At 59.6% G+C, this 24727-nt stretch overlaps 2 protein-coding genes across 16 annotated transcripts in view; one reads left to right on the top strand and one right to left on the bottom strand.

Annotated features, from left to right (window-relative positions):
• The window catches only part of BEGAIN (brain enriched guanylate kinase associated), a 46105-nt gene extending 36927 nt beyond the window's left edge, over positions 1-9178 (top strand). For 10 of the 11 annotated variants that reach the window (XM_024981820.2, XM_024981819.2, XM_010817257.4 and 7 more), the window contains 5 exons: positions 1164-1325; positions 3178-3244; positions 3698-3805; positions 6105-6188; positions 7044-9178. In XM_024981820.2, the coding sequence (XP_024837588.1) occupies positions 1164-1325; positions 3178-3244; positions 3698-3805; positions 6105-6188; positions 7044-8417 (1795 nt within the window). In that variant the 3' untranslated portion in view covers positions 8418-9178. The remainder of the gene's footprint in view (positions 1-1163; positions 1326-3177; positions 3245-3697; positions 3806-6104; positions 6189-7043) is intronic. The other variant, NM_001075902.2, reaches the window with a different exon arrangement.
• Positions 9179-14989: 5811 nt separating this feature from the next.
• Positions 14990-24727, bottom strand: part of WDR25 (WD repeat domain 25) — a 149451-nt gene continuing 139713 nt past the window's right edge. For all 5 annotated transcript variants that reach the window (XM_059879078.1, XM_005222205.5, NM_001206428.1 and 2 more), the window contains 3 exon segments: positions 20673-20843; positions 15971-16111; positions 14990-15457 (listed from right to left, as the gene is read on the bottom strand). In XM_059879078.1, the coding sequence (XP_059735061.1) occupies positions 15236-15457; positions 15971-16111; positions 20673-20843 (534 nt within the window). In that variant the 3' untranslated portion in view covers positions 14990-15235.

The raw sequence follows: 24727 nt of genomic DNA, 5'->3' as shown, positions 1-24727 counted from the left end.
GGGGCTGACGGGGCACAGTTCAGGGGGTGACTGAGCAAAGCGCACACCCAGGGCACCGAACGGCAGCTTGAATCTTAGCCTCACTCGTGGCTAACAGCCAGCAGAACTCCCCTGGTGCCCCCACCCACCGTGCAGCTGTCCCTTCCCTACAGAAACGAGCCCTCCCAACTGCTGAAGGTGAGTCCGCCCCCCGCGGCCCCCCTCTGCGCGCTCAGCCAGCCCAGGGAAGGGTGCTTCAGAGGGTCAGCACATGATCAGCCGTGGTTAGGTGCTTTCTAGGAGCCGGGTGGCAGCCGACAGGAGGGTGTGGCCAGTAACACCTGCCCCTCCCGCCTCATGCCCCAGGATAGCTCATGTGAATGGGTGGCATGTGGCTCAGGGGGGAGCCGCCCCCTGTTTTTCCCTGAGCAAGGGGACTCAGTGGCCGGGGTCCCAGAGGAGCCCTCAGTCTGTGGGGGAAAGTAGAGCCTATGAGCCAGGCTTGCCTCTGGAAGGCTTCCTGGAGGAAGGGAGACATGAGCACGCCCGGGATTTTCTGAGTTTCTGGTGCTCCGTGCAGCTAGCTGGCCACTGTGGTGGACGCTGCCAGGGCACGGGGCCTCACACGGGACCCCTCCTCTCCCGGGCCCAGAGGGCACACAGCCTGGTTGAGGAAGAGAGGCCTGCTCTAGGATGTGGCACTACTGACTCTGGGCCTCACCGGTACGGGCCCCTGCTGTAGAGAAGCAAGACGGGGGTCCCTGTAAGCCGTGCCGGCTGGAGTTCGGCTCCCAGACGGAGGTGGGGTGCTGCTGCTGGGCGATCTTTAAACCAGGTCCTTTCAGCCGCCCCCAAACACTCGCCCCAGTGCCAGACTGGCTCAGTGTCAGGGACCGTGACCCCCCCAGGGAGGGGCTGGGGAGGTGTGCGCGCTTGTGTGTGTGTGTGTGTGTGTGTGTGTGTGTGTGTGCGCGCGCCTGTGGGGTGTGGTGTGTGTGTACGCGCTCGCGTATGGTGTGTGTGTGTGCCTGTGGGGTGTGGTGTGTGTGTGCCCGCGCGCGTGCAGTGTGTGTGCGGTGCGTGTGCGCATGCACTGGTGCGGCCGGGCGCGCCCGGGGCGCACCCACACGCGCCTCGAGCTCAGTGCCCGCGGCCTGGCCCGCCGCCGCCGCCTGTCGTTGCAGCTCGCTGCAGGAGCAGAAGGGCGAGCTGCGCAAGCGGCTGTCCTACACCACGCACCGGCTGGAGAAACTGGAGAACGAGTTCGACTCCACCCGCCACTTCTTGGAGATCGAACTGCGCCGTGCGCAGGAGGAGCTGGAGAAAGTCACTGAGAAGCTGCGCAGGTGAGGGGGCGGGGCCTCGACGGGGCGTGGTCTCGACTGGGCAGGGCCATGGAGGGGCGTGGTCTCGACTGGGCGGAGCCCTGGAGGGACGTGGCCTCGACGGGGAGGAGCTCTGGGGCGGGGGCCGAGAAGGCGGGGTAACCCCATTTGCACGTAAGGTCCGCGAGACCAAGTGGCTCTTCCAGAGTCGCACCTTGTACCACGAGCTCCCAAAACAGGATCTGAACGTGGGTCTGGCCGCTGCGAGGTACAGGCTCTTCCCTGATACCTCTTGGTCCCCTGCTCATTCTTTCTGTCCTCTTTACGTGGTGGGGCGGCATGGTGACACAGGAGCAGCCATCTCCAGACCCAGACTGGCCCACCGGGGCCCCAGCCACTGTCGCCTGGGTCTCTGATAGGAAAACAGTGTCTAGCCCCGGACATGAACCAGCATTTATTTAGAGACCGTTTCCTTCAGCGGCCTGGCGTGTGAGACCCTGAGGGATGACTCCCTTAAAACTTCTGAAAACACCGTTCTGCACAGGTGCTAATGGTAAAGAACCCACCTGCCAATGCAGGAGACGTAAGAGACGCGGGTATGATCCCTGGGTCGGGAAGATCCCTGGAGAAGGGAATGGCAACCCACTGCAGTATTCTTGCCTGGAGAACCTCATGGACAGAGGAGCCTGGTGGGCTGCAGTCCAAATGGCCACACGCAGTCAGACACAACTGAAGTGACTTAGCACACAGCACACACATTTAATATGGGTATTTTTCTTAAAAAATATTATGCACTTTACGGCCTTCCTTTAGAAAAAATGTTTTTTTAAAAAAAAACACTCAAATTTTGCCATTGGCTTCAGTTCAGTCACTCAGTTGTGTCTGACTGTGACCCCATGGACTGCAACATGCCAGGCCTCCCTGTCCACCACCAACTCCTGGAGTTTACTCAAACTCATGTCCATTGAGTCAGTGATGCCATCCAACCATCTTGTCCTCTGTCATCCCCTTCTTCTCCCGCCTTCAATCTTTCCCAGCATCAGGGTCTTTTCCGGTGAGTCAGTTCTTCACATCAGGTGGCCAAAGTATTGGAGTTTCAGCTTGCTGTTGGCTTGGTTTGTTTTAAATATTTATTGAGGATTGTGTGCTCAGTCATGTCCAACTCTTTGTGACTCTATAGACTGTAGCCCGCCAGGCTCCTCTGTCCATGGGATTTTCCAGGCAAGAATACTGGAGTGGGTTGCCATTTCCTTCTCCAGGTGGTCTTCCCGACCCAGGGACCTAACCCATGATTCTATAGAACACTGAATTTGCAGGGGGGCTCTTTGTCCCTAACTACTTAAGCACCTCTAGCCTCAGTTTCTCTGTTGGCAAGACACGGGCACTAACACTACACACAGGCTGTCGAGAGGGTGGGCACTGCCCCTTCCACCATCACACCTCAGGGCGGCCATCAATTCCCACCCCACACTTGCCTCCCCACCTCAGCCTCTTCTAGGGAAACCGTATCCTACTCACCCTGTGTCTTCAGCAATCACTCCAGGGCTCATTGCATAGTCTTAAGCCTATTCCCTGCTAACCTGCTGTTGAACTGGGAACCCCTTAGGCAGAGTTGTTAGGACTGTGTGTAAAATGTGAATTAACTAGCTCTGAGCGAGTTCCCGAGAATCTCTTCTGAATAAGAAACTTTCCCTTCTCATCAGTAAGGGTCCTGGGCCCTGGCAACCTGTTAGTTTAAATGAGATATTTTCTAGCACAGGAACAATTAGACCAGAGAGGGGGCCTAGGTTCAGCCATCAGCGGGCCGTACGGCTGCAGGGGCCACGGGAGGGTCAGGCCTGGCACGGCAGTGACCTCACGGCCTCCACTCCAGGATTCAGAGCAACTACATGGCGCTGCAGAGGATCAACCAGGAGCTGGAGGACAAGCTATTCCGCATGGTGAGGCCACAACCCCCTGCCCCACCCCAGCACGCCCAGCCCGGGGCCCCCAGCTCTGGAACCCTGGTGAGGACTGAGGGCCAGGCCGCCATGCGCTTGCCCGTGGAGCTGGGCCAAAGGCCTCATTTCCACCCTGCCCTCTCCCCGAGGGGCTGGGCCGGTCCCCTCCATTTCCACCCCGAATGCGAGGGTGCTGTCAAGCCCTTAGCTATCACTGTCCCCACAGTACTGATGAGAAACGGAGGCTCAGGGAGTTAGTGACTTGCCCAGGGCTGTTTGGCTCCTCCCTGGCAGAGCGGGATTGGAACCTGGGTCGCTCTGTGCTCTGACCCTTGCATTCCTTGGACTCCAAACTCCTCCTCGCTTTCTGGGGAAGCCAGGAGGAACAACGGGGCTTGAGTCCCAGGCCTTTGCTGACCGCTGACCACCCCCCTGCCTGTCCCCCAACCCCAGGGCCAGCACTATGAGGAAGAAAAACGAGCTCTCAGCCATGAGATTGTCGCCCTCAACAGCCACCTGCTGGAGGCCAAGGTGACCATTGACAAGCTCTCGGAGGACAATGTGAGTGTCTGGCCAATCTGAGCCCGCGCAGCAGCCCTGAGGGGCTGGCACAGGGCTGGGTGGAGAGACGGGGGGTGGGGGCAGGGCCTCAACAAGCACGTGGGCGGTCAGGGAATGACAGGGGCTGCCTCTCACACCATGTCCGTGAGACCCTCCGCTGGAAGGAGACAGGACTCAAGGTGGGGAACACGAGGCCCCCTTGGCCCAGTCAAAGCAGGGTTTCCCGACCCCAAGGTTGGGGTGGGGCCACTCAGGACTCCTGCCTCTGGCCACCCCCACTGGGCATCAGAGCCCTGGGGCTGCCCGTGGGTCCTGATTCCCTGGGTCCCATGAGAAGGGCGGCGCCCCCCTCCACAGACCTCTGACTGCTGAGCACACACTCGCTGATTAGCACCTGCTCCTCGAGGCTCTGAGAACAGGGTGTGAAGAGCACAGGCAAGCCAGGGGCCTGTGCACGTGGAATTCACATCTGAGCGGGGAAGGCGGACAGAACCCAGGATAAATAGGTAAACTGTGTAGCGAGTTAGAAGTGCTAAATGCTGCAGAAAAAATAAGGCAGCAAGGGGGCTGGGAGACGCCAGTTGCAGGGTCTGGGAACCTCAGTCCGGTGCTTCTAGAAGGGGCTGCAGGAGCCGAGACCTGAAGACGAGCAGGGAGCTGATGGCAGGGGAGGGCTCCCATTCCAGGCAGAAAGCCACAGCAGCAGATGGGGGCTCTGAGTAACTCGAAGACCAGCAAAGAGACCGGAGGGGGCTCTGGTGGGGAGGAGGGCCCGAGGGTCTGAGGTCAGGATAACAGGAGGTGGCGTTTAGGCACCAGTAGGAATCTGGGTTTTATTCTGCGTGAAATGGGAGCCACTGAAGGTTCCTGAACAGGGGGAAGCCTGGCTGGACTTCCTCTTACAGGCTCCGCAGCTGCTCTGCTGAGGACAGACCGTGGGGGATGAAGCTCTAAGTGGATGTGCGAGCAAGAAGCAGTCTGGGAGAAAGAGGACGAGTCTGCCGGGATGGCGGCCGGGGAGGCGGGGAGGGGGCTTCAGTTCCGGTTATGTTCTGCAGATGGAAGCAAACCGATTGGCCGAGTAGGGATGTGGGGTCTCAGAGGACGACATGGGTCCAGTCTGACTGCAGAAGTTGAAATCTGCAGGACGGGAGCCACCTGCTGTGCTCTGGGCTGGGGTCTGGGGTTGGGGGGTAGGGGGAGGATGTAGCAGGAGGGTGCGGCAGGCGCCCTGGCCAGCCAGGTGGAGGTGCCATCTGTAGGAGATGGCAGACGAGTGCATGCAAAGGAGAGGGGAGGCTCTGATGGGGCAGCACTCTGGCGTCTGTTCACGACTGAGTGGCAGGTCTAGGCTGGCCAGACAGTGCCCGCAGCCCTCTGGTGCCAGCGGTGGCTGGTCTGGGCCTCACATGGGGCTCAGTTCTCAGCTCTTGGCCAACCGTGCCCTTCCAGGGATGCATTGAAGGAGTGGGCGACCCGGGTTCCCTCCACCGTGCCGGCCAAGTGGGGGACACCAGAGTCTCTAGGACCAGGGTAGCGGGGACTGGCAGGGGTGCCCATGGCTTCAGCAGCGCCCCCGAGCTGCAGGACACCTGGTTCTGGTTGAACTGAGACTGTGGGTGGATCTCAGGGCCAGGGCAACCCCATCAGAGCCCTGGCTGCAGAGGGTCCCTGAGCGGGGGCGGGAACCAAGGTCCAGCCACAGGCACGTGCAACAGAGGTTTCCCAAAGGTAGAACCACGTGCCCTGGACTCCTCCTGTGTGCGTCTGTTTTCAGCTCAGGAGGCTGAGCCGATCCCTGTCTGAACCTGGGGTCACACAGGCCCTCCGCCCCTACTCGCCCTGACCCTTGCCTGGCGCTGCAAGCCCCCTCCATTGCCAGGCCTCACCCTGAGACCTTGGTTGGGGGGGTGGCAGGTCCACTCGTAATCGCTGGCTACTGCCAGCACTGTCCACAGAGTTCCCTTAGGAGGGACTCAGAAGCTGAGGGCGGGGAGATGGCTTGGTGTCCACGCCTGGGGGCCTCTGGGACTTTAGAGGCCAATGGGGACCCTTCCTCCTCCATGGCCCCTGCTTTGTGGGAGGTTCCCACTCGGGTCAGCGGCAGGACTGCTGGCCAGGGGGCCGTCCACACACCAGGCTCTAGGTCGGGGCCGGTAACCCATCCTACAGGTGAGAGGTGCAGAGAGGGTCGGCGTGCTGCCCACCGCACGGCCAGCTCTGCGGCCGGTTACCATGTCAGCAGCGGGGACCTTGGCATGGGCCGAGCCTGCACCCAGTCAAATGGCTTGTCTCCTAGGAGCTCTACAGGAAGGACTGCAGTCTCGCGGCGCAGCTGCTGCAGTGCAGCCAGACCTACGGCAGGGGCCGCAAGATGGCTGAGGTAATGTGAGCCCCACCCTGGCCAGGCCCGCCGCCCGCGGCCACCGCGCTCCTTCCGAGCAGCTCCAAGACCCCATGCCCCCAGCCCTCTCGATCTTGTCCGAGCCCCTCTGCATATGTGGTGGAGGGCCCGCCCTGCACGTACCTCCCCACCAGCCTGGATGGTCTGCCCACTCAGCCCCAGTTTCCTCCAGGGGGCTGCTCCCGGCAGGGTGACCCTGTGTGAGCCTCTCAGAAACCCAGTGGTTTGGTCTGGGCACAGTTTCCGCAGAGATAAGAAAGCTGGCTTCACCCAGGAGCCACTCGGCCAGGGCCACAGGGCAAGCGCCACTTGGACCCAGGGCCCCTGTCCCAGCCAGGCTGTCCCTCCCTGTCTGGGGACGCCCCTCACCCAGGCCTTGTCCAGGTGCCCTCTCCCGGAGCCTGGGCCAACCCCCAAGACCCTCACAAAACAGATCAAACAGTAGCAGGCCGTCCCCCACCAGGCATCAAGCACTCACGTGGAAACCCCTTGCATGCCTGGGCCCTCAGTCTCTGTTGCATCTGAGTCTGTCTGGTTTGAGCCAGGCCACAGGACTGGGTGTCCCCTGGAGACCGTGGGGCTGGGTCAGCGAGTCAGCCCCTCAGGAGGAGGCCCGAGTCAGAGCTGGGGGTCTAGCCTCAGGGCTCTGCGGGGGCCCCATCAGAGTGACCCGGGGGGGGGGACCGGGGCCATCCTGTGGCTTGCAGGATACAGCTCTGGCTGGTGGGATCAGACAGGCCCCGGGCAGGTCCCTTGTCTGTCAGCCTTGGCTGCCGGTTCTGGGCTGACCGTGACCCCCTCCCTCCTGCTCCTTGCATCGCCCCCCGCCACCAGCTGCCCGCGGAGTTCCAGGAACGCATGAACCTGCACGCAGAGAAGCCAGGCTGCAGCCTGCCCGCCCCGCTCTGCCGCCCGGCCTACGCCGACAGCGTGCCCCCCTGCGTGCTTGCCAAGGTGCTGGAGAAGCCGGACCCCGGCAGCCTGTCCTCCCACCTGTCGGAAGCCTCGGCCCAAGACCTGGGCTTCCCTGAGGGGCTGGAGAAGCCAGGGTCCCGACCCCCCTACAAGGGGGACATCTACTGCAGCGACACGGCCCTCTACTGCCCTGAGGAGCGGCACCGAGACCGGCGGCCCAGCGTGGAGGGGCCCGGGTCCGACGTGGGCTTCCTGCAGGCCCAGAATTCCACCGACAGCACGGCCGAGGAGGAGGAGGAGGAGGAAGATACCGAGGCCGGCGCGGCGGCCTACCCCGCCAGCTACCGCCACGAGGCCTTCGGCGGCTACGCGGCCTCGCTGCCCACGTCCAGCTCCTACTCCAGCTTCAGCGCCGCGTCCGAGGAGAAGGAGCACGCCCAGGCCAGCACGCTGACCGCCTCGCAGCAGGCCATCTACCTGAATAGCCGCGACGAGCTCTTCGGCCGCAAGCCGCCCGCAGCCTACGGGAGCAGCCCGCGCTATGCGGCTGCCGCAGCTGCGGTGGCTGCCCCGCTGGAGGCCGCAGTGGCTCCGGGGTTCCCCAGGACTGTGTCGCCGTTCCCCGCCGAGCCCTTCCGCTTCCCACTCTCCCCGGGCCCCCAGCCTGCCCTGATGCCCCCCAACCTGTGGAACCTGCGGGCCAAGCCTGGGTCCGCCCGGCTGGTCGCAGGGGCCGGGCGCGGCCAATGGCGGCCACTGAGCGTGGACGACATCGGCGCCTATCCCTTTCCGGCCGCGGCTGCGGCCCCTGCCCCTAGCCTCGCCTCGCCTGGCGGCTTCAATGACCGCTACTATGGGGCCCGAGGCAGCCCCGGTGAGAATGCCGAGGGCCGCGCTAGCCCCCTCTATGCCAGCTACAAGGCCGATAGCTTCTCGGAGGGTGATGACCTCTCCCAGGGCCACCTGGTCGAGCCCCGCTACCTCCGGGCAGCTGGTGACCTGAGCCTTAGCCCTGGCCGCTCGGCTGACCCCCTGCCCAGCTACGCGGCCAGTGAGGGGGACCGCGAGCGGCTTGGGGTGCAGCTCCTCGGGGCAAGCGGCAGCCCTGAGCCTGAGCTCAGCCTCCGCAGCTCCAGGGACTCCCTGGAGCCCAGCTCCATGGAGGCCTCCCCGGAGATGCACCCCGGTGCCCGCCTCAGCCCCCAGCCTGCCTTCCCTCGGGCGGGCAGCTCGGGGCTCAGCCGCAAGGACAGCCTCACGAAAGCCCAGCTCTACGGAACCCTGCTCAACTGAGCACCCCGCGTGTGGGCCCCGCCACGGCCAGTCCCGCACACCGGGTTCCCAGGGGTGCTGCCTCGACTCCCCAACAACCCCACCCTCTCGGCCCTGCACACCAGGACCCCTCTCCACCTAACCCAGTCAAGCCCGAGAGGGGGACCCCAACCCGAGCGTCTTGTCCACCCCGCACCACCACTGTGCAACGTTTCCTGACTCAGCAGCAGCCTTCCCCGACTGAGATGAGTATCCTTCCCCCTTGCCACCCCCTCCACCCCCAGCTTTACCAAGTGCGACTATTCTTATAGAGCAGTGTCTTAACACACTCGGCCTCCAGCTCCCTGGATGGCAGCCCCGGGCGTTTTCAGCGCAAACGCTCCTGGATGTTTTTGGGCGAGGGCAGGTGGGGCCTGCCCCTGGGAAGGGAAGGGAAGGGTGGAGACATCCCCAGTGATAAGGGGATCAGAAGCTGTGTCCACAGAGAGGGGGACTGGAACGGGTGATGGGATGTGAAACGCTTCTAGCTGTTCTTTCCGTGTGGCCGACGACCCCTCCCCCAGCTCTACTGTGGTCCGTAGTCCCGTGTGTCCCGAGTGGGGCCGGTGCTCGTCCCCCCCCCCAGCGTCCCGCTCCCCGGCACCACCTCGCGCTACCTCACACGTAATGAGGCCCTCTGACCCCGGTTTCCGTGACTTGCTTCTGTGTTGTCGTCTGTGATGCATGCCCTGTCTCGGTACTGTATTTTGCGATCATTAAATAAAGACATGGGTGGGAAAGAACTTGGCGTTTGGGTGGTTTCTTCTCCCCACTGCCTTTTGCTCTCGGGGCATGTGGCCCTGGATGTCTCCCCTCCCCGTCCTCCCCTCTATGCACAGCCTCCTGAAACACCCCTTCTTCCCCGCCCTGGCGTCTTTTGTCGTTCAGCTGAGAATTCTTCCACTGTCTCAACCTCTGCTGAATGGTGTCATTGCCCTGATATGTTCCTTAGAGACTTTGCTTCTGCCTCAAGATTCCTTAGGATTTCCTTTAGTTTGGCTCTGCTGGTGACAAACACTTCTGGCTTTTTTTTTTTTTTCCCACCCTCTGAAGATGTCTCTACTTTGCCCCGTTTCTGAAGGTTTGTCTTACCTGGGAGAATGTCAGCAGGGGTCTCTTGCCCTTGGCTCAGGGGCAAGAGATGTCCCCCGGCTTCCTGCTGGGGTGGCATGTGCTGTCCACCCCTCTGGGAGCTGTTCCTTTGGTGCTTTCTTTTTTCTCTTCAGCTGCGTGAGCTCTTCCCTCTGACTTTGGTTTCCTGCAGTTTTCCTGAGGTGTGTCTGGCTGTGGATTTACCACAGGAAGTCTTGTATCTGTGGACTGGTGTCTTTCATCAGTTCTGGGAAATCCTCAGCTACTTTTTAAAGTAACTCTCTGCCCTTCCCTCCTCCTGGGACTGCCATCAGCACCTCCTACTGAGGTCTGCTTCCATGTCCCTCCCTCGTTATGACCCACATCTTGGGGTCAGCATGCCTGGTCTGCATGCCTTCTAGGTCACCAATCCCCTTCTGCCGCATCCATTCAGCTGCCAATCAGAGCCACAGATTTCGGTTTTAGTTATTAATGGTTTCCATTTCTAGAAGTTCTTTCTATCTGATTATTTTCAAAACACACCATGCCACTTTCTAACAGTTTCCTATACCCTAGAGATATTTCCACACTTGTCTTTTGTTTCCTTAAACGGAGCAGGCACAGCTGGTTCACAGCTGGGTCTGACATGTCCGTCAAGTGGGGTCTACAGAGACCTGTTTCTCTTGGCTCCTGCTCACACTGCCTGGTTTCTCTGTGTGCCCGGTTATCCTTGAGAATACTCACTGATGCCCTTGAGAAAGTACCTGTAAAATTTCCACAAGGCCTAGGATGGAGGCCGCTCCTCCAGGGCCTTTATGTCTACTTCTTCCAGGAGCTGGGCACTTCCCACTGGGAGGGGACCACCTGGACCCAGGTGATGCCTGAAGTTGCCCAGCCCACCCAGCTTTGTGTAACTCCAGGGTGCCTGCCCTTGACCCTGAGGAGCACCCCAGGAAGCAGACTGCTGCAGGGAGGGGAGCCTGTCAGGAGGCTCGGGAGTCAGCTCCCCCGTCTGGGGCCCAGTTTCCCTGTGGACAGGTGGGAAAGTAACCCTCACTGACCTGCGGAGGGAGGGAGGGTGGCGACGGGAGGGTGGTGGGGAAAACAGACAACCTCCGTTGCCCAGCAGGCTCTAGCTCAGAGATGCTCCCAGAGGGACCCTGAGGCTCATCAGTCCCACCCAGGCTGTGCTACTGGACAGCGGGGCTGGGAACCCCAAGGGCTTTGCAGCCTGGGCCCCAACATTGTCACCTCAGAGCCTGAGCACCCGTCCCCCAAATGGCCAACAGGCCTCACAGAGCTGTCCTGCCATGGCCTCCAAAGCCAGCCACAGCTGGGCGGGTGGAGGGCCTTCCTTCCTCCACCAGACACCCCTCTTGTTCCACTCCAGTCCTACCTGACTCCCAACGGGACCCCAACGGGGCACCCACCATCCACCGACCCTTCCATCCATGTTTCTTCTCAACCCACAGGGGACAGTGCAGGGCTGTGTGACCTTGGGCAAGTCCCAGGCCCTCGGGGCCCGGGTCCCCTCTGGAGCCTGCGGACACTGACTCGTGAGGTTCCCAGGGGCACTTGTGACAGTGGCTGTCCCAGTGCATGAAGAGCCCCAGGCTGAGCTGGAGGCAGGTCCGGAGGGACGAGACAAGCACAGACTTCCCAGGCCTGTCCCTCTGCCCTCCGAGCATCGGGGCTCACGGCTGCTTCATGGGGGCTGCAGGCACCAGCCTCACTCAGGGTCACGGCCACACCCAGCAGCACACACAGCCATGCCTGCATCTCAAGATGGGCTGCTCTCCTCCCACGCCGGCTTCAGAGCCCTGTTCAGATGTATGGGTAAGGCGAAGGTAAGCGCCCAGCCCCAGGAAGGTGGGTGGAGGGGAACAACCCACACTCCTTTTACATTCCAGCTCCGTACTTTCTAATTCTAGCTCTCTTGTTTCAAAATTACAAATGGTGAACTCCCAGACACCTTGCAGAGGATCAGAATGAGTCTTGAATGCTCTTTGGAAGAAAGCATTTGGAGAAAGAAACAGATGAGGGTGCGAGAGCACCTGCCTTACTTCCCGGTGAAATAACCTAATGAGGGGGCGGGGCTCGCAGGCGGAGAGTGGAGAAGGCAAGCCCGCAGGGGAGGGGGCTAAGAAAGAGCCACAGTGGTTTCTGGTGACCCTGGATGTCCCTCTCCTGGGGGCGGGGGGGTCAGAGCTTCCACCAGGGTGTTCTCTTTGAGGACAGAAGTTTGGATGGTGTTTGCCCCAAGAGAATGTGAGACGGTAACAACCTACAAAGCCCTTTCCTCTGCGCTTCCTCCCTTGTTCACTCCAGCAGGCCCACTTTAGAGATGAGGAAACTGAGGTTCAGAGAAACAAAGTGCCCACAAAGGCCCCATGGAAGCAAGGGATGGGTCTGGGACCCACAGGTTGCAGCCAGCTGGGGTGTGGGCTCAGAATAAGGGAGAGGCCAGGCAGCTCGGTGGACACAAAGGTCAGCCCCTGGTAATCGCCAGCGCCCATGCCAAAGCCCACTGAGTGCAGCCTGTGACTGACACGCGTTAAACACGAGTGGTCATACTAGCACGCCACAGTGGGGAAAGCACTCAGCAAACCACACGGTGAAAGTCTCACTCGGAAGACGCTCCACATCAAGGAAGGCAGGAAAATGCCCACTTTGGGCTGGGCTAGAAAGCAGACTCCAGGATCTGGGGCTGGATACACGGCGGCGGGCAGGAGAGGTGGGCGAGAGGCACCTGGAAAGGCCAGGACCGCCGCCCACAACCCCGGACAACTGCCGCCTCCCTAGCGGCCCGGGTCTGACTTCATTCACATGTTGTCAGTCCATCCGACAAACACTGGCCACGGGCCCATTCAGACCGGACCTGGGGGGGATACCCCATCGTGAAAGAACTGTGGGGGTCCCGTCACTCTCCCCTCCAGCTGCACAGTGGCAGCTGGGCCTGGTCAAGGACCCCTGGTCTGGGGTGGGTATGTGACGCAAACCAGCCAATCCAAGGCCTTCCCTGAAACTTATCGACTGAGAGCGGGGGAAGGAGCAGCCCCTCACTGGGAGCTGAGGATGGAACCCGACTGCGACCTCTGGCCTGAACAGGCTTGACCCCTGCACCAGTGGCTTGGCTGCCACCGATACTAACGTTAGCATGAACACTAACCCCCCCAGCTGCCGGCTCCTGAGCGCCTGCTGCACACACGCCCTGCGTGAACCCCACGGGCTGGGTGCTGAGAGTTCTCCTTTACAGACAGGACACCGCGGCACAGGGCGGCTTGGCACTGGTGGTGACGGCACAACAACAGAAGGTGGGGAAGGGCTTTAAACCCACGGCTGCCTGATTCCGAAGCCCGTGTCCTGTGGGCAGGTGACACCTGCGGTTATTCCCGGAGCACCCCCATGTGTGGGGCCTGCAACCCTAGGAGACTTACACGGACCTGTGCACGTATGCTGGGAGGGGCCAGGGCTCAGGACACAGCTCACACCCGGAGCCTGGAAACGGAGGGGGGCGGTGCTGGGGGGCTGGGGGAAGAGGGGTCGGCAGGGGCGGCAGCAAGGACAATGGGAGGGCTTTGCAGGTCACAGAGCTGCCCACCCAGAGCAGAGGCAGCCACTCTGGGGCCTGAGTGGGGAGGCAGGAATGTCCACTGTCTGCCTAGGCTCTAAGTGGACGTGTGCTCAGCCTCACTCTGCTGAGGCCAGGACAGCCCCTCGTGGGGCCTCCACTTCTGCCAAAGGGCTGACCTGCAAGAGCTGGAGTGCGGTTACCTTTCTTTTCACCAAAGCAGCCCTTCTTGAGCCTAAAAAGAGAAGGTGATTCTTCCCTGAGCTCCTACCACACCCAGCCCAACGGCATATGGGGTCACTGGGGCCCTGCTGCATCCTGCCCGGGCCTGGGGAGTTCCCTCCCTTCACCCTCCAAGGGTCTCAGCCCCCACCCACGCACTCTGGCCTCTCCAGCCCAGCTCAGGGACCCAGCATCCACTTGACACCAACAGCAGGCCAGGCTCTGTGCTGACTGTGGGGGGCGGAGGACGAGGGACAGAAGAGGAGTCAGCCCTTGGGATTATTCCTGCTTCAGGGCCTTTGCATGGCCCTTCCCTCTGCTTGGGATGCCCTGCTTGGGACCCCAAGCTTTCAAGTGTCTAGAGGCAAAGTAAACACACTGAGATAAACGCTTCCACCAGCTCAGTTGTGTCCAACTCTTTGCAACCCCATGGACTGCAGCACACCAGGCTCCCCTGCCCTTCACTATCTCCCACAGCTTGCTCAAACTCATGTCGATTGAGTTGGTGATGCCATTAAACCATCTCATCCTCTGTGGTCCCCTTCTCCTCCTGCCCCCAATCTCTCCCAGCATCAGGGTCTTTGAGACAGCTCTTCGCATTAGGTAGCCAAAGGATTGGAGCTTCAGCATCAGTCCTTCCAATGAATATTCAGGACTGATTTCCTTTAGGATGGACTGGTTGGATCTCCTTGCAGTCTGAAGGACTCTCAAGAGTCTTCTCCAACAGCACAGTTCGAAAGCATCAATTCTTCGGTGCTCAGCTTTCTTTATGGTCCAACTCACATCCATACAAAACCATAGCTTTGACTAGACAGACCTTTGCTGGTAATGTCTCTGCTTTTTAATATGCTGTCTAGGTTTGTCATAGCTTTTCTTCCAAGAAGCAAGCATCTTTTAATTTCATGGCTGCTCCCAATCTGCCCAATCCCCATCCCCAGATGAGCTCCCAGGGTGCCAACACCCACCACACACTTGACCTTCCTGGACCCTCACAGCAGGCCTGCAGGCTGGGTTCTGACACCGCTTCACAGAGGGAGCAACTGCAGCTCCGAGAGGAAATGGGACTCGCTCTCAGCTACACCGACAGCAGAGCCAGATGGGGAACCCCGGTGCTGGAGAGGCCAGCTGGGCACTGCTTGCCTCTGTGGCCTCCTCCTCAGGTCCTGCATTTCCTCGCTAACCCCCTGCCAGGACACCCTCCTCACAGGCTCGCAGTCAGCCTCCTCCAGGGAGACTTCCAGGACTGCAGGGACGTGCCTGTCCAGAGACGGGCACCTCTGGCCCACCCCCTCACCCATCAGGGGACCTTTGGGCTCCTGGGGTAACAGCTCAATCGTGATCCCGAGGGGGCTTAGGGCTCCTCAGCCTGTGGGGATCCTCAAGGGCTCCTTGCTTCTTCATGTCGCTCTGTCTCCCCAGGCAGATGTACTTCCTCGGGCAGAGGGTGAGGAGGAGTGCGGAGGGCCCTGGGCTCAGGCAAACCTGGGGACCCCACCGGCCATGCTCTGGAGGAGGGAGGAGGCGCCTGGGCCTGAGCAGACCCTATGAGACGGGGGGCAGGCAGACCTAGGACCCAGAGCCCCACCTCTCCAGCCCCCACTTGCCCTTTGTTTCCGAGCTCCAGCAGGCCCGCGAGAAGGGAGGTGAGAGAAGCTGCCGATGTGTGTTTTCACTGAAACAACCTAAGAAATAGCAAAACGCTCACATTTATTGAGCATCGCCCGCAACCCGTCAGGTGCTTTTGCTAACGCATAGTCCTCGGAACCCTGAGACACAAGGTTTTCGCCCCCATTTTACAGATGAGGACACTGAGGATCGGCGGATGGGAAGGCGGCATCCATCCAAGCCTGGCCCTGAAGCCAACCTCAGACCCCCCTCATCGCACACGCCCGCCCGCCCGTCCGGCCGGCATTGGGAAGCTTCCACATCGTGAGGCTCAGTGCCAGATCTTGACGTCGCCCTCCCAGGAGCAGGTGGCGAGCATGGAGGGCAGCACGGGGTGGAAGGTGGCGCCCACGCAGGCCTGCGTGTGCCCGTGCAGTGTGCGGGCGCGGCTGGCAGTGCGGAAGCTGTACACCAGGGTCCGGCCATCAGCGCTGCCCGTCAGCAGCAGGTCGCCGTCCGGGGAGCAGTCGCAGCCCACTGAGTAGCCTTCCACCTGCAGAGGATGAGCAACCAGCTGAGCGACAGCGGGGCTCAGGGCACTCGGCCCCACGGCCCTTCCCACGGAGGAGCAGCCGGGGCCCGGAGCCGGCGGCTGAGCTCCTGCCATGAGCCGAGGGTCCCTGTGCCCAGGCCGGTGTCACCAGGTGGCTCTCGTGGGTCCAGAGAGCACAGCTCTAGCACGGGGACGGGCAGTGGATCCCTAGTGCCTGTGCCCTCGGGGCGGCCCACAGGGAAAAGAGGCCGATGCAAAGGGGCCCCCAGCCCCAGGTCCATGTAAGCCAACAAATCCAGGAGACCCCTGTCTGGCAGCTGGGGCCCAGGGAAGGGCCAGATGTGGCCCAGGGCTTTGAGTGGACATCAGGCCACACGGTATGGGGTCACCCAGGAAACAGAAATCACAGGTTGCCTGGACGGAGGGTCTGTGCTCTTGGGGACTGCAAGTCCCTTGCCGGCGTGGGCGTGGGACAACTTTCCACCCCCGGGGGGACGGGACAAGATGGGGTACCTTGTGCCCTTCATAGCGCCGCCTTCTGCTCATCCGGTAGGGCCACACAGCGGAGAACAGGGCCAGGTAGTTGCCGTTGGTCTGCGCCAGGAACACAGGCTCCCGCGGGTGCAGGGTGAGGCTGGGGCAGGTGTACCTCTCCTGAGAGACAGCAGGGCTCAGAGAGGGTGGGGCGGGCTCCCCAGTGGGCTCCTGCCTCTGACAGGCCCGCCACCACCCTCTGCTCCCGGGGCCTCGAGCCCCCCGCCCAGACCTCGGCTCAGGGGGCTGCGAGCTTCCTGTTGCTGCTGTAACAAAATGCCTCCAATTTTGCGGTTAAAAGCAGCACACATTTATTATCTTACACTTCTGGAAGCGGAATCTGACACGGTCTCCCTGGGCTAAAATCAAGATGCCAGCAGGGCTCTGCTCCTTCTAGGGTCTCTGGGGGGTATCTGTTCCCTTGTCTTTTCCAGCTTCTAGGGGTACCTACGCTCCTTGCCTCTTGGCCCTTGGGGTGGACTGAAAAATGTCCCCCCAAAGACTTCCATGTCCGAATTCCTGGGACCTGTGTCACCATCTGTGTTTTTTAAAAAAAGCAGGGGGATCTTTGCAGGGATTAACTTAAGGATCTTGAGATGAAAAGGTTACCCTGCATTACTGCATCCCTAAATGCAATCACAGGCATCCATAGAAAAGGTAGGCAGAGTGAGACCAGACACACAGAGGCGGGGACATGAACACAGAGCAGAGAGAGATCTGAGGATGCTGGCGTGCGGACTGGAGGGACACAGCATAAGCCAAGGGTCACCAGCTGCCACCAGAAGCTGGAAGGAGCAAAGGACAGACGACAGAGCCCCGCCAGCACCTTGATTTCAGCCGCAGGATACTTTCTACACACTTCCAGCCTCCATCACTGAAAGGACACATTTCTATTGATTTAAGCCATTGGGTTTATGCTACTTTGTAATCTGTTACACAGCGACAGAAAACAAATCCACACGCCCATCTCCCCACATGCACAGTGAGCCATCGGGGAGCCCCAGCCCAGCCTAGGGTCCAGAGCTGCCAGAACACATAGTGAGCAAGGAAGTGACTGGCCAAGTGTGGAGATAAATGCGTGCACACGGGGTTCCGAGCAGGAGGAGAGATCTCGCTGCTTAATGGACTGAGTCACACAGAAACACCCCTAAAAGCGCCCTTCTGCACTACACCTGTCCTTCCGTGTTCTAAGTGATGTCCTGAAGCCACAGCCTCTAAATGAGCCCAAATTCAAAGGGCGACACTGGGAGCAATTGGAACCGCAGACTAATGTGCTGCTGGAGGCGCACGGCGACCTCATCATGAGCTCCTGGCGTGAGGCTCCAGGCGGAGCGCCTGTGCGCCAGCATGCAGGGCGAGGAGGTGTGCCTCTAGGAGGGCTGCAGCTCGGGCACGCAGCACCGCATCCACCTCACTCGCTTCTCTGGTCTCCGCAGGGCCGGCGGAGGCAGGATGCCCCAGGGGCCAGACACACCCCTCCGGCCCCCTCCCAGGGCTTGCCTTTCTCATGGCATTGAACTAGAACTCTGAAGTGAAGGTCTAGAGGTAGGTTTGTTCAGGGCCACTTAGAATCCTTTAAGAACCAGGGGAAAAAAAAACAGAAAAACAGGGAGAGGGAAATGGTGCATACACACACCTGCTGCTGCTGCTGAGCGCCCAGTCGTGTCTGACTCTGGGACCCCGTGGACGGCACCCCACCAGGCTCCTCTGTCCATGGGATTCCAGGCAAGAATACTGGAGTGGGCTGCCATTTCCTACTCCAACGTACATCTGATATATATTTTTAAATTCTGGGTGGCAGCATCAAAGAGATTAGCCATAGCTAACTTGAAATCTTAAAAGATGATGGTGGTGGTGATGACAATGAGGATGATGGTGGTGATGGTGGGGATGGTGATGGTGGGGATGGTGATGATGGTGGGAATGGTGAGGAGAGTGGAGATGGTGATGATGGTGGATGGTGGTGGTGATGGTGGTGATGACGGTGGTGATGGTGGCAGTGATGGTGAATGGTGGTATTGATGGTGGCAATGGTGGATGGTGGTGATGACGGTGGTGATGGTGGGGATGGTGAGGAGAGTGGAAATGGTGATGATGGTGATGGTGGATGGTGGTGGTGATGGTGGTGAGGATGTGCTAAGAGTGGAGATGGTGATGGTGGTGGATGGTGGTCATGAGGGTGGTGATGGTGGATGGTGGTAATGACGGTGGTGATGGTAGTGATGGTAATGGTGGGGATGGTGATGATGGTGGTGACAGTGGATGGTGGTGATGGTAGTGATGGTGATGGTGGGGATGGTGATGATGGTGGGAATGGTGAGGAGAGTGGGAATGGTGATGATGGTAGTGATGGTGATGGTAGTGATGGTGATGGTGGGGAATGTAATGATGGTGATGGTGGGGATGGTGGTGATGGTGTATGGCGGTGATGATGGTGATGGTGGTGACAGTGGATGGTGGTGAAGATGGTAGTGATGGTTGGGATGATGGCGGTGATGATGGTGGTGATGGTGGGGATGGTGGTGATGGTGGATGGTGGTGATGATGGTAGTGATGGTTGGGATGATGGTGGTGATGGTGGTGGTGATGGCAGATGGTGATGGTGGGGATGGTGGGGATGGTGGTGATGGTGTATGGCGGTGATGATGGTGATGGTGGTGACAGTGGATGGTGGTGAAGATGGTAGTGATGGTTGGGATGATGGCGGTGATGATGGTGGGGATGGTGGGGATGGTGGTGATGGTGGATGGTGGTGATGATGGTAGTGATGGTTGGGATGATGGTGGTGATGGTGGTGGTGATGGCAGATGGTGATGGTGGGGATGGTGGGGATGGTGGTGATGGGGGATGGTGGTGATGATGGTAGTGATGGTTGGGATGATGGCGGTGATGGCAGATGGTGGTGATGGTGGGGATGGTGGGGATGGTGGTGACGATGGTAGTGACGGTTGGGATGATGGTGGTGATGATGATGATAATGGTGATGACAATGATGGTGATGATGGTGGTCATGGTAAAAGAGGTGATGTGATAAGGAGGGTGGTGATGATGACAATGATGATGATGGTGGTGATGGTGGGGATGGTGGTGATGGCGGTGATGGTTGGGATGATGGTGGTGATGATGATGATAATAAGATGATAGTGATGGTGATGATGGTGAGGATGTGATAAAAGTGGAAATGGTGATGATGGTGGTGATGGTGGTGATGGCGGATGATGATGATGATGGTGGTGATAGTGGATGGTGATGGTGGTGATGGTGGGTGGTGGGGATGGTGATGATGTGGTGATAGTGGATGGTGGTGATAGGAATGGTGAGGAGAGTGGAGATGGTGATGATGGTGGTGATGGTGGTGATGGCAGATGGTGGTGATGGTAGATGGTGGGGATGATGATGATGGTGGTGATGGCAGATGGTGGTGATGGTAGATGGTGGGGATGATGATGATGGTGGGAATGGTGAGGAGAGTGGAGATGGTGGGGATGGTGTATGGCGGTGATGATGGTGGTGACGGTGCATGGTGGTGACGATGGTAGTGATGGTTGGGATGATGGCGGTGATGATGGTGGTGATGGCAGATGGTGGTGATGGTGGTGATGGTAGGGATGGTGGTGGTGGTGATGGTGGATGGTGTTGATGGTGGTGGTGATGGTGGGGATGGTGGTGACAGGGGATGGTGGTGACGATGGTAGTGACGGTTGGGATGATGGTGGTGATGATGATAATGATAATGGTGATGACAATGATGGTGATGATGGTGGTCATGGTAAAAGGTGAGGTGATAAGGAGGGTGGTGATGATGACAATGATGATGATGGTGGTGATGGCGGTGATGGTTGGGATGATGGTAGTGATGATGATGATGATGATAAGATGACAGTGATGGTGATGATGGTGAGGATGTGATAAGAGTGGAGATGGTGATGGTGGTGGATGGTGGTCATGACGGTGGTGATGGTGGTGGTGATGGTAATGGTGGTGGTGGTGATGGTGGCGGTGATGGTGATGATAGGTAATGTATTTATCAAGAACTCCCTGCACCTGGCACTGTGCTGGCCTAAGTATCTACATCTTTTAATTCTCAAAACCACACTATGAGGCAAGAAATATTCTCATCCTCAATTTTCTAAGGGGAAAAAAAAATGAGAGTCAAAGAGGGTAACTACTGGGCCTGGGCCCCTGCTTGTAGGTGGTGGAAGCAGGAATTTAATTCACGCAGCTGGTACACCTTCAGGGTCTGGGCTCCAGCCCTTGAGTCACAGCCCCTGTTGAGGCTACTGAGCAAGAGTTCAGGTGGACCCGCAGGCTGGCTGGGGTGGGGAGGGTTAGAGTAGGGTTGTCTCGGGGTGGACAGCCACTTTCCTGTGGGCGTGAATGAGGCTGCTTCCCACACCTTTACCCCGTGGCCTGGCAGTGCTGGGCAGAGAGCGAGTGAGAGGCCCGCGAGGGAGTCACCCCGATCCGGGAGCCCATGCTAGGCACTCCGGGCAGGCCTGGACCTGCACGTTGCCTCCCCCAACCCTACAGACTTCAGGCAGCCCTCTCCCTCCAAAGCTCCTGCTGGCTGAACCACCTCTGCAGGATGCGACCTGGGACCCCAGACAGCCTGGGGGCCACATGGATGCACCTGGGGCTGGGGCTCAACCTGAAAGCAAGGCCCAATGACAGGGTTTCTCACGTGGAAAATCTGGTTGGAGATCTTGGCGGAGCTCTGGAAATCCCAAGCAATGATGGTGCGGTCGGCAGAGTCCCGGCTTGAAGCATCTGTGCTGCTCAGAAACTCGGAACCTTCCCGGAGGAAGAGGATGTCCAGGGTCTGCTGGATGGTGGCCTTGTAGCTTCTCACCACCTGCAAGAGTGGGCACCCGTCACAGTGGGGCCCCCAGAGTCCACAGGCAGGGCCGGGGGGGCGCCAAGTACATGTGGGCTGCAGGGTCTGGGAGGGCAGTATGTGAAGACACGACCCCCCCTTCCCAGAATGAGCAGCCCAAGCATGGGTGTGGGGGCTGCTGGAGGGAGACCTCCGGGGCCTCCCGCCCCCCAGCAGGCACACGTCTGTCTCCCTCGGGCCCTGCTCCCTGACAACTCCACGCCTTGCCTCTCCCCGTGGATGTCCTCCATGCCCACACCCTTCCCACACCAACTGGCACATGGGCCCAGGGAGGCATGAAGATGCCCCCCAGCCTCATGACTGGTCCCCTAGAGAGCAGCAGGGGCCAATGAAGGAGAGCTTAGGGAAGGGCTCCACGCCCGGCCAAGGGCACGTAAGGGCACCGTCATGTGCTGCCCACCAAAACCCGGGCCATATTTTGTGCTCTTGATTCTGAAGAGTCCGACAATTCATAGCTTTCAAGGCCTGGGCCTGTAGCCCCCGGAGTGGTACCTGCAACATGGGAGCCAGTAGTCTCCAGCTCATGGAGCCAGAATCACAGTACATTAGCTACCTTTAAAGACACTCTTTCTTTCTTACAACATCGCCAACATTCCACACTCTCCCATCTCTAAAGTAACGCAATTTAGTATCAAGCCGTTGTTCCGCTTTCTTCAGAGCATTTTATCACATGAACCTTGCATTCTACAACAATGGGATGGTTAGGGGCAGGGTGGGAGTCCCAGCGCCAGGGTCAACAAGTACCTCCGTGCAACAAACTCCAGGATGACTTTAAATTGCAATAGTGAGCAGCAGGCTGTGGGCACAGCGCCTTGGGCCCGCCTGCCAGGCCTGGCGGCCTGTTTACCAGCTCCCAGGGCGCCACCACGTGGCCACAGCACAAACACAGCTCTCCGGCACCTCGGCCGCCAGTTGGGAAACCAGCTGTCTTGACATATTTCAAAAACTGAAATTTAAAATCTTGCCAATGTTGCAGACCTAGATATGGTAGCATCCTCTTTCAAACATATGTAAGTCAAATTCACGTGAAATGCAGCACTCCATAAATCCAATTTAGACAGAGGGGTATTTTGTAACCCATTCTCCAGATGAGGAACACTGAGGCTCAGAGAGATGCAGGCATTTGCTCAAGGGTGCAGGGCCAGGGCGTCATGCTTCCCGGGGGTTGGGGGGCCCATCCAGGCCTCCTGCTGGCCAAGTCCTGACTTGGTAAATGTTGGGACAAATTGATGGGAGGAGGGTGGGCCACCAAGTACCTTCTCTGAGCCTCTTCAGGAGCAGTCCCCAGTGAGTGTGATTTCTGGGTAGGCCCCCTGGAGCCTGAGGAGTGGCCCAGGGGCAGAAGAGAGAGGGTGGCCATGCAGGCCTTGGAACCCAGGCCAGACTGTGCGGCTGCTCCCCAGACAGCAAGGGGCTGCCCGCCTCCTTGCCTCCATCCCTTCCTCTCTCCCTGCACCAGGATCCCGCAGGCCTGCCCTGCCCTCCCAGGCAGCCTTGAGTCTCCTGGAGTGTAAGCTAGAAGGAACACTCCAACTCCCAGCCAGGAGGGGCACAGAAGCTGTTTTGCAGACGGATGCTCCGGCCTGCCCATTTGGAGCTGGGGCAGCGGTCTAGGGCCTGTGAGCGGACAGGGCACGCGGCCTCAGTGCCCAACATCTGCCCTTATGAGGACATGCTATCCCGATTCACCAAGCACAGAGCTGTTTCAAGACAGGCTTTGGAACCTGCTCTGGTGGGAAGAGCAGGGAGGGGTGGGAGCAAGGCCGTCACATCACTGGGGCTCCCGACCCACGGCCCCGCCCATCTGTGGGGCCACGCCTCTCCCTTCGCTTACACCCCCCCTCCCCATCACCAGCCACCCGACACCTCCACCCTGAGGCCACGTCGGGGCTACATGCCCTCCTGCCCCCTTTCCTAAAGCTCTCGCCATCACCGCATCCAGGTGAGGAGCAGGGGGCTGAGGATGGCCGGGGCAGCAAGGGGGGGAGTAAGTCTGACCCAACTCATGAGCCTGGACGTGACCAGTGCACCGAGGAGTTTCTCCTCCTGGGTCGGGGGCACACAGCCCCCCAGAGCCCCACCGGCCCATGGAGAATGGCCATCGGTGGGCACAACCGTGAGGCCCGTGGGCATGGGGACCATCTCCAGCAGCAGCACCTCAGTCCCCACACGCACTCAGGAAATGCACTGACCCAGGAGAGGATGGGGTATGAGGACCACTCCCGGAGCGCCAGCCAGGGCGGCGGGAGCATCAGATAATTCATCTCCTGCCAACATGGGAGGAAGCTTCACCCCGGAGGGCGGCGTCGAAGCCCGGAGGAGCGAAGTGCCGGAGTGCTCAGCCGACCCTTGCAGAACTACCTGCGTGCCCACCAACACGCCACCTTGCCTCCCCAAGACAAACTTTTCCAGGAGAATGAAAACCCTTGTTCTGTACACTTCCTGAGAATGCATGGAAATGGCCCAATTCATTAGGGTGTCGTAAAATCCAACGGCCGGGAAACCAGCCGTGTTATGGGTGATCCCTGCCAATAACGCTGCTCTAAGTGGAAGGCTGACCTTTGGAGTGATGGCCGCTGAATATGATTGACTTGTCTTCCCAACTGCTCCTGCCCCGGGAAAGAGCAGGGAAGTCATTTGTGCGTCTAGTTGGTGGGTTTTATGGCGAACTTAATTACACCGACAGCTGGTGCGTCCTGTCCCAGGAGCCTTGGGATGGCGCTACACGGGCCTAACTAGCTGGATCCAGAGGGGAGCCTCACTCAGACTCTTCTGGCAACCCGGGCCTCCATCAGCAGACGCTTGGAGACATTTGGCCAAGAGTCTACAGCTCTGAGAGGAAAGGAAGACGTGATCAAGACACATTCAGTGCAATGAAAACCTCCGGATAACCCTTTAAAAAGTCTGCTTGACCCACCAGACAATCCTGGGTAACTGGGCTGCTCTGGATTCAACTGAAGGCTCAGCTTTCCCTTCCAGGGGCCCCTGCCATGTCCGAGGTGCGTGGGGTTGGAGGGGACAGGTGAGGCTCTGGTCTGGCCTGCTGACTCACTGTGTGCCCAGGGCAGTCCTGCCCTCACCGTGTCTGGTTTCGAATCGTCACCACCCGGGGACTGGCCTGGATGACAAGCTTCTACTCAGCGCTGGATCCCAGAGACAGGAAGGGCTGGGGAAGCCAGCTCCCCTCCTCCCACCCAGGCCCTTAGGGACAGCGAGGGAGCCACTGCTCTGGGCCCCACAGGACGGCCGAGGCCACCCGCCCACCCCGCAGGACGTGGTGCTCCTGTTTGTTTGTCTGGTCATCCTTGGCCAGGACTGGGACTGCCCACTGCAGGCGGCAGGAAGGTGTGTTGAATGAAGGATAAGTGAGTGAGCAGCTACGCAAATGGATGAATGAACAAAAGGACAAGTTGAAAAGCTGCGACCTGTGGCCTCTGGCTGCCAGGAGCATGCCGGCCCTTGGGTATCACGAAGTCCATCACAGGCCCCTCCATGGCCCTTGACATGGAGACAAGGACACTTCAACCTCCAAGGATCTCTGAGGCCGCGGCAGGGGGGTGGGGTGGCGCTCAGTGCATGCATGCTCGGCATCGCCAGACATCCGGAGTTGGGAGGGCCAAGCTCTCCGGCAGACGCCCGGGTACCTGAGCATGATGGCCCATCTAGCTGCCTGGTCCAGGACAGGCAACTCACCTCTCCAGGCCTCAGTCTCCACACCTGCAAGGTGGGACTAACAGCAGGACCTATGGCTTGGGAGGGAAGGATGGTGACAGGACTGGCCAAGCAGCCAACACAGAGCAGCTGATCATAATCCTCTCCCCAGGCCAGCCGGAGCTTGTCCC

The sequence above is a fragment of the Bos taurus genome, chromosome 21 (assembly GCF_002263795.3).
Source record: "Bos taurus isolate L1 Dominette 01449 registration number 42190680 breed Hereford chromosome 21, ARS-UCD2.0, whole genome shotgun sequence".
Classification (NCBI taxonomy): domain Eukaryota; kingdom Metazoa; phylum Chordata; class Mammalia; order Artiodactyla; family Bovidae; genus Bos; species Bos taurus.
Note: the sequence above shows the minus strand (reverse complement) of the source record. Positions and strands in the feature narration are given on the sequence as shown.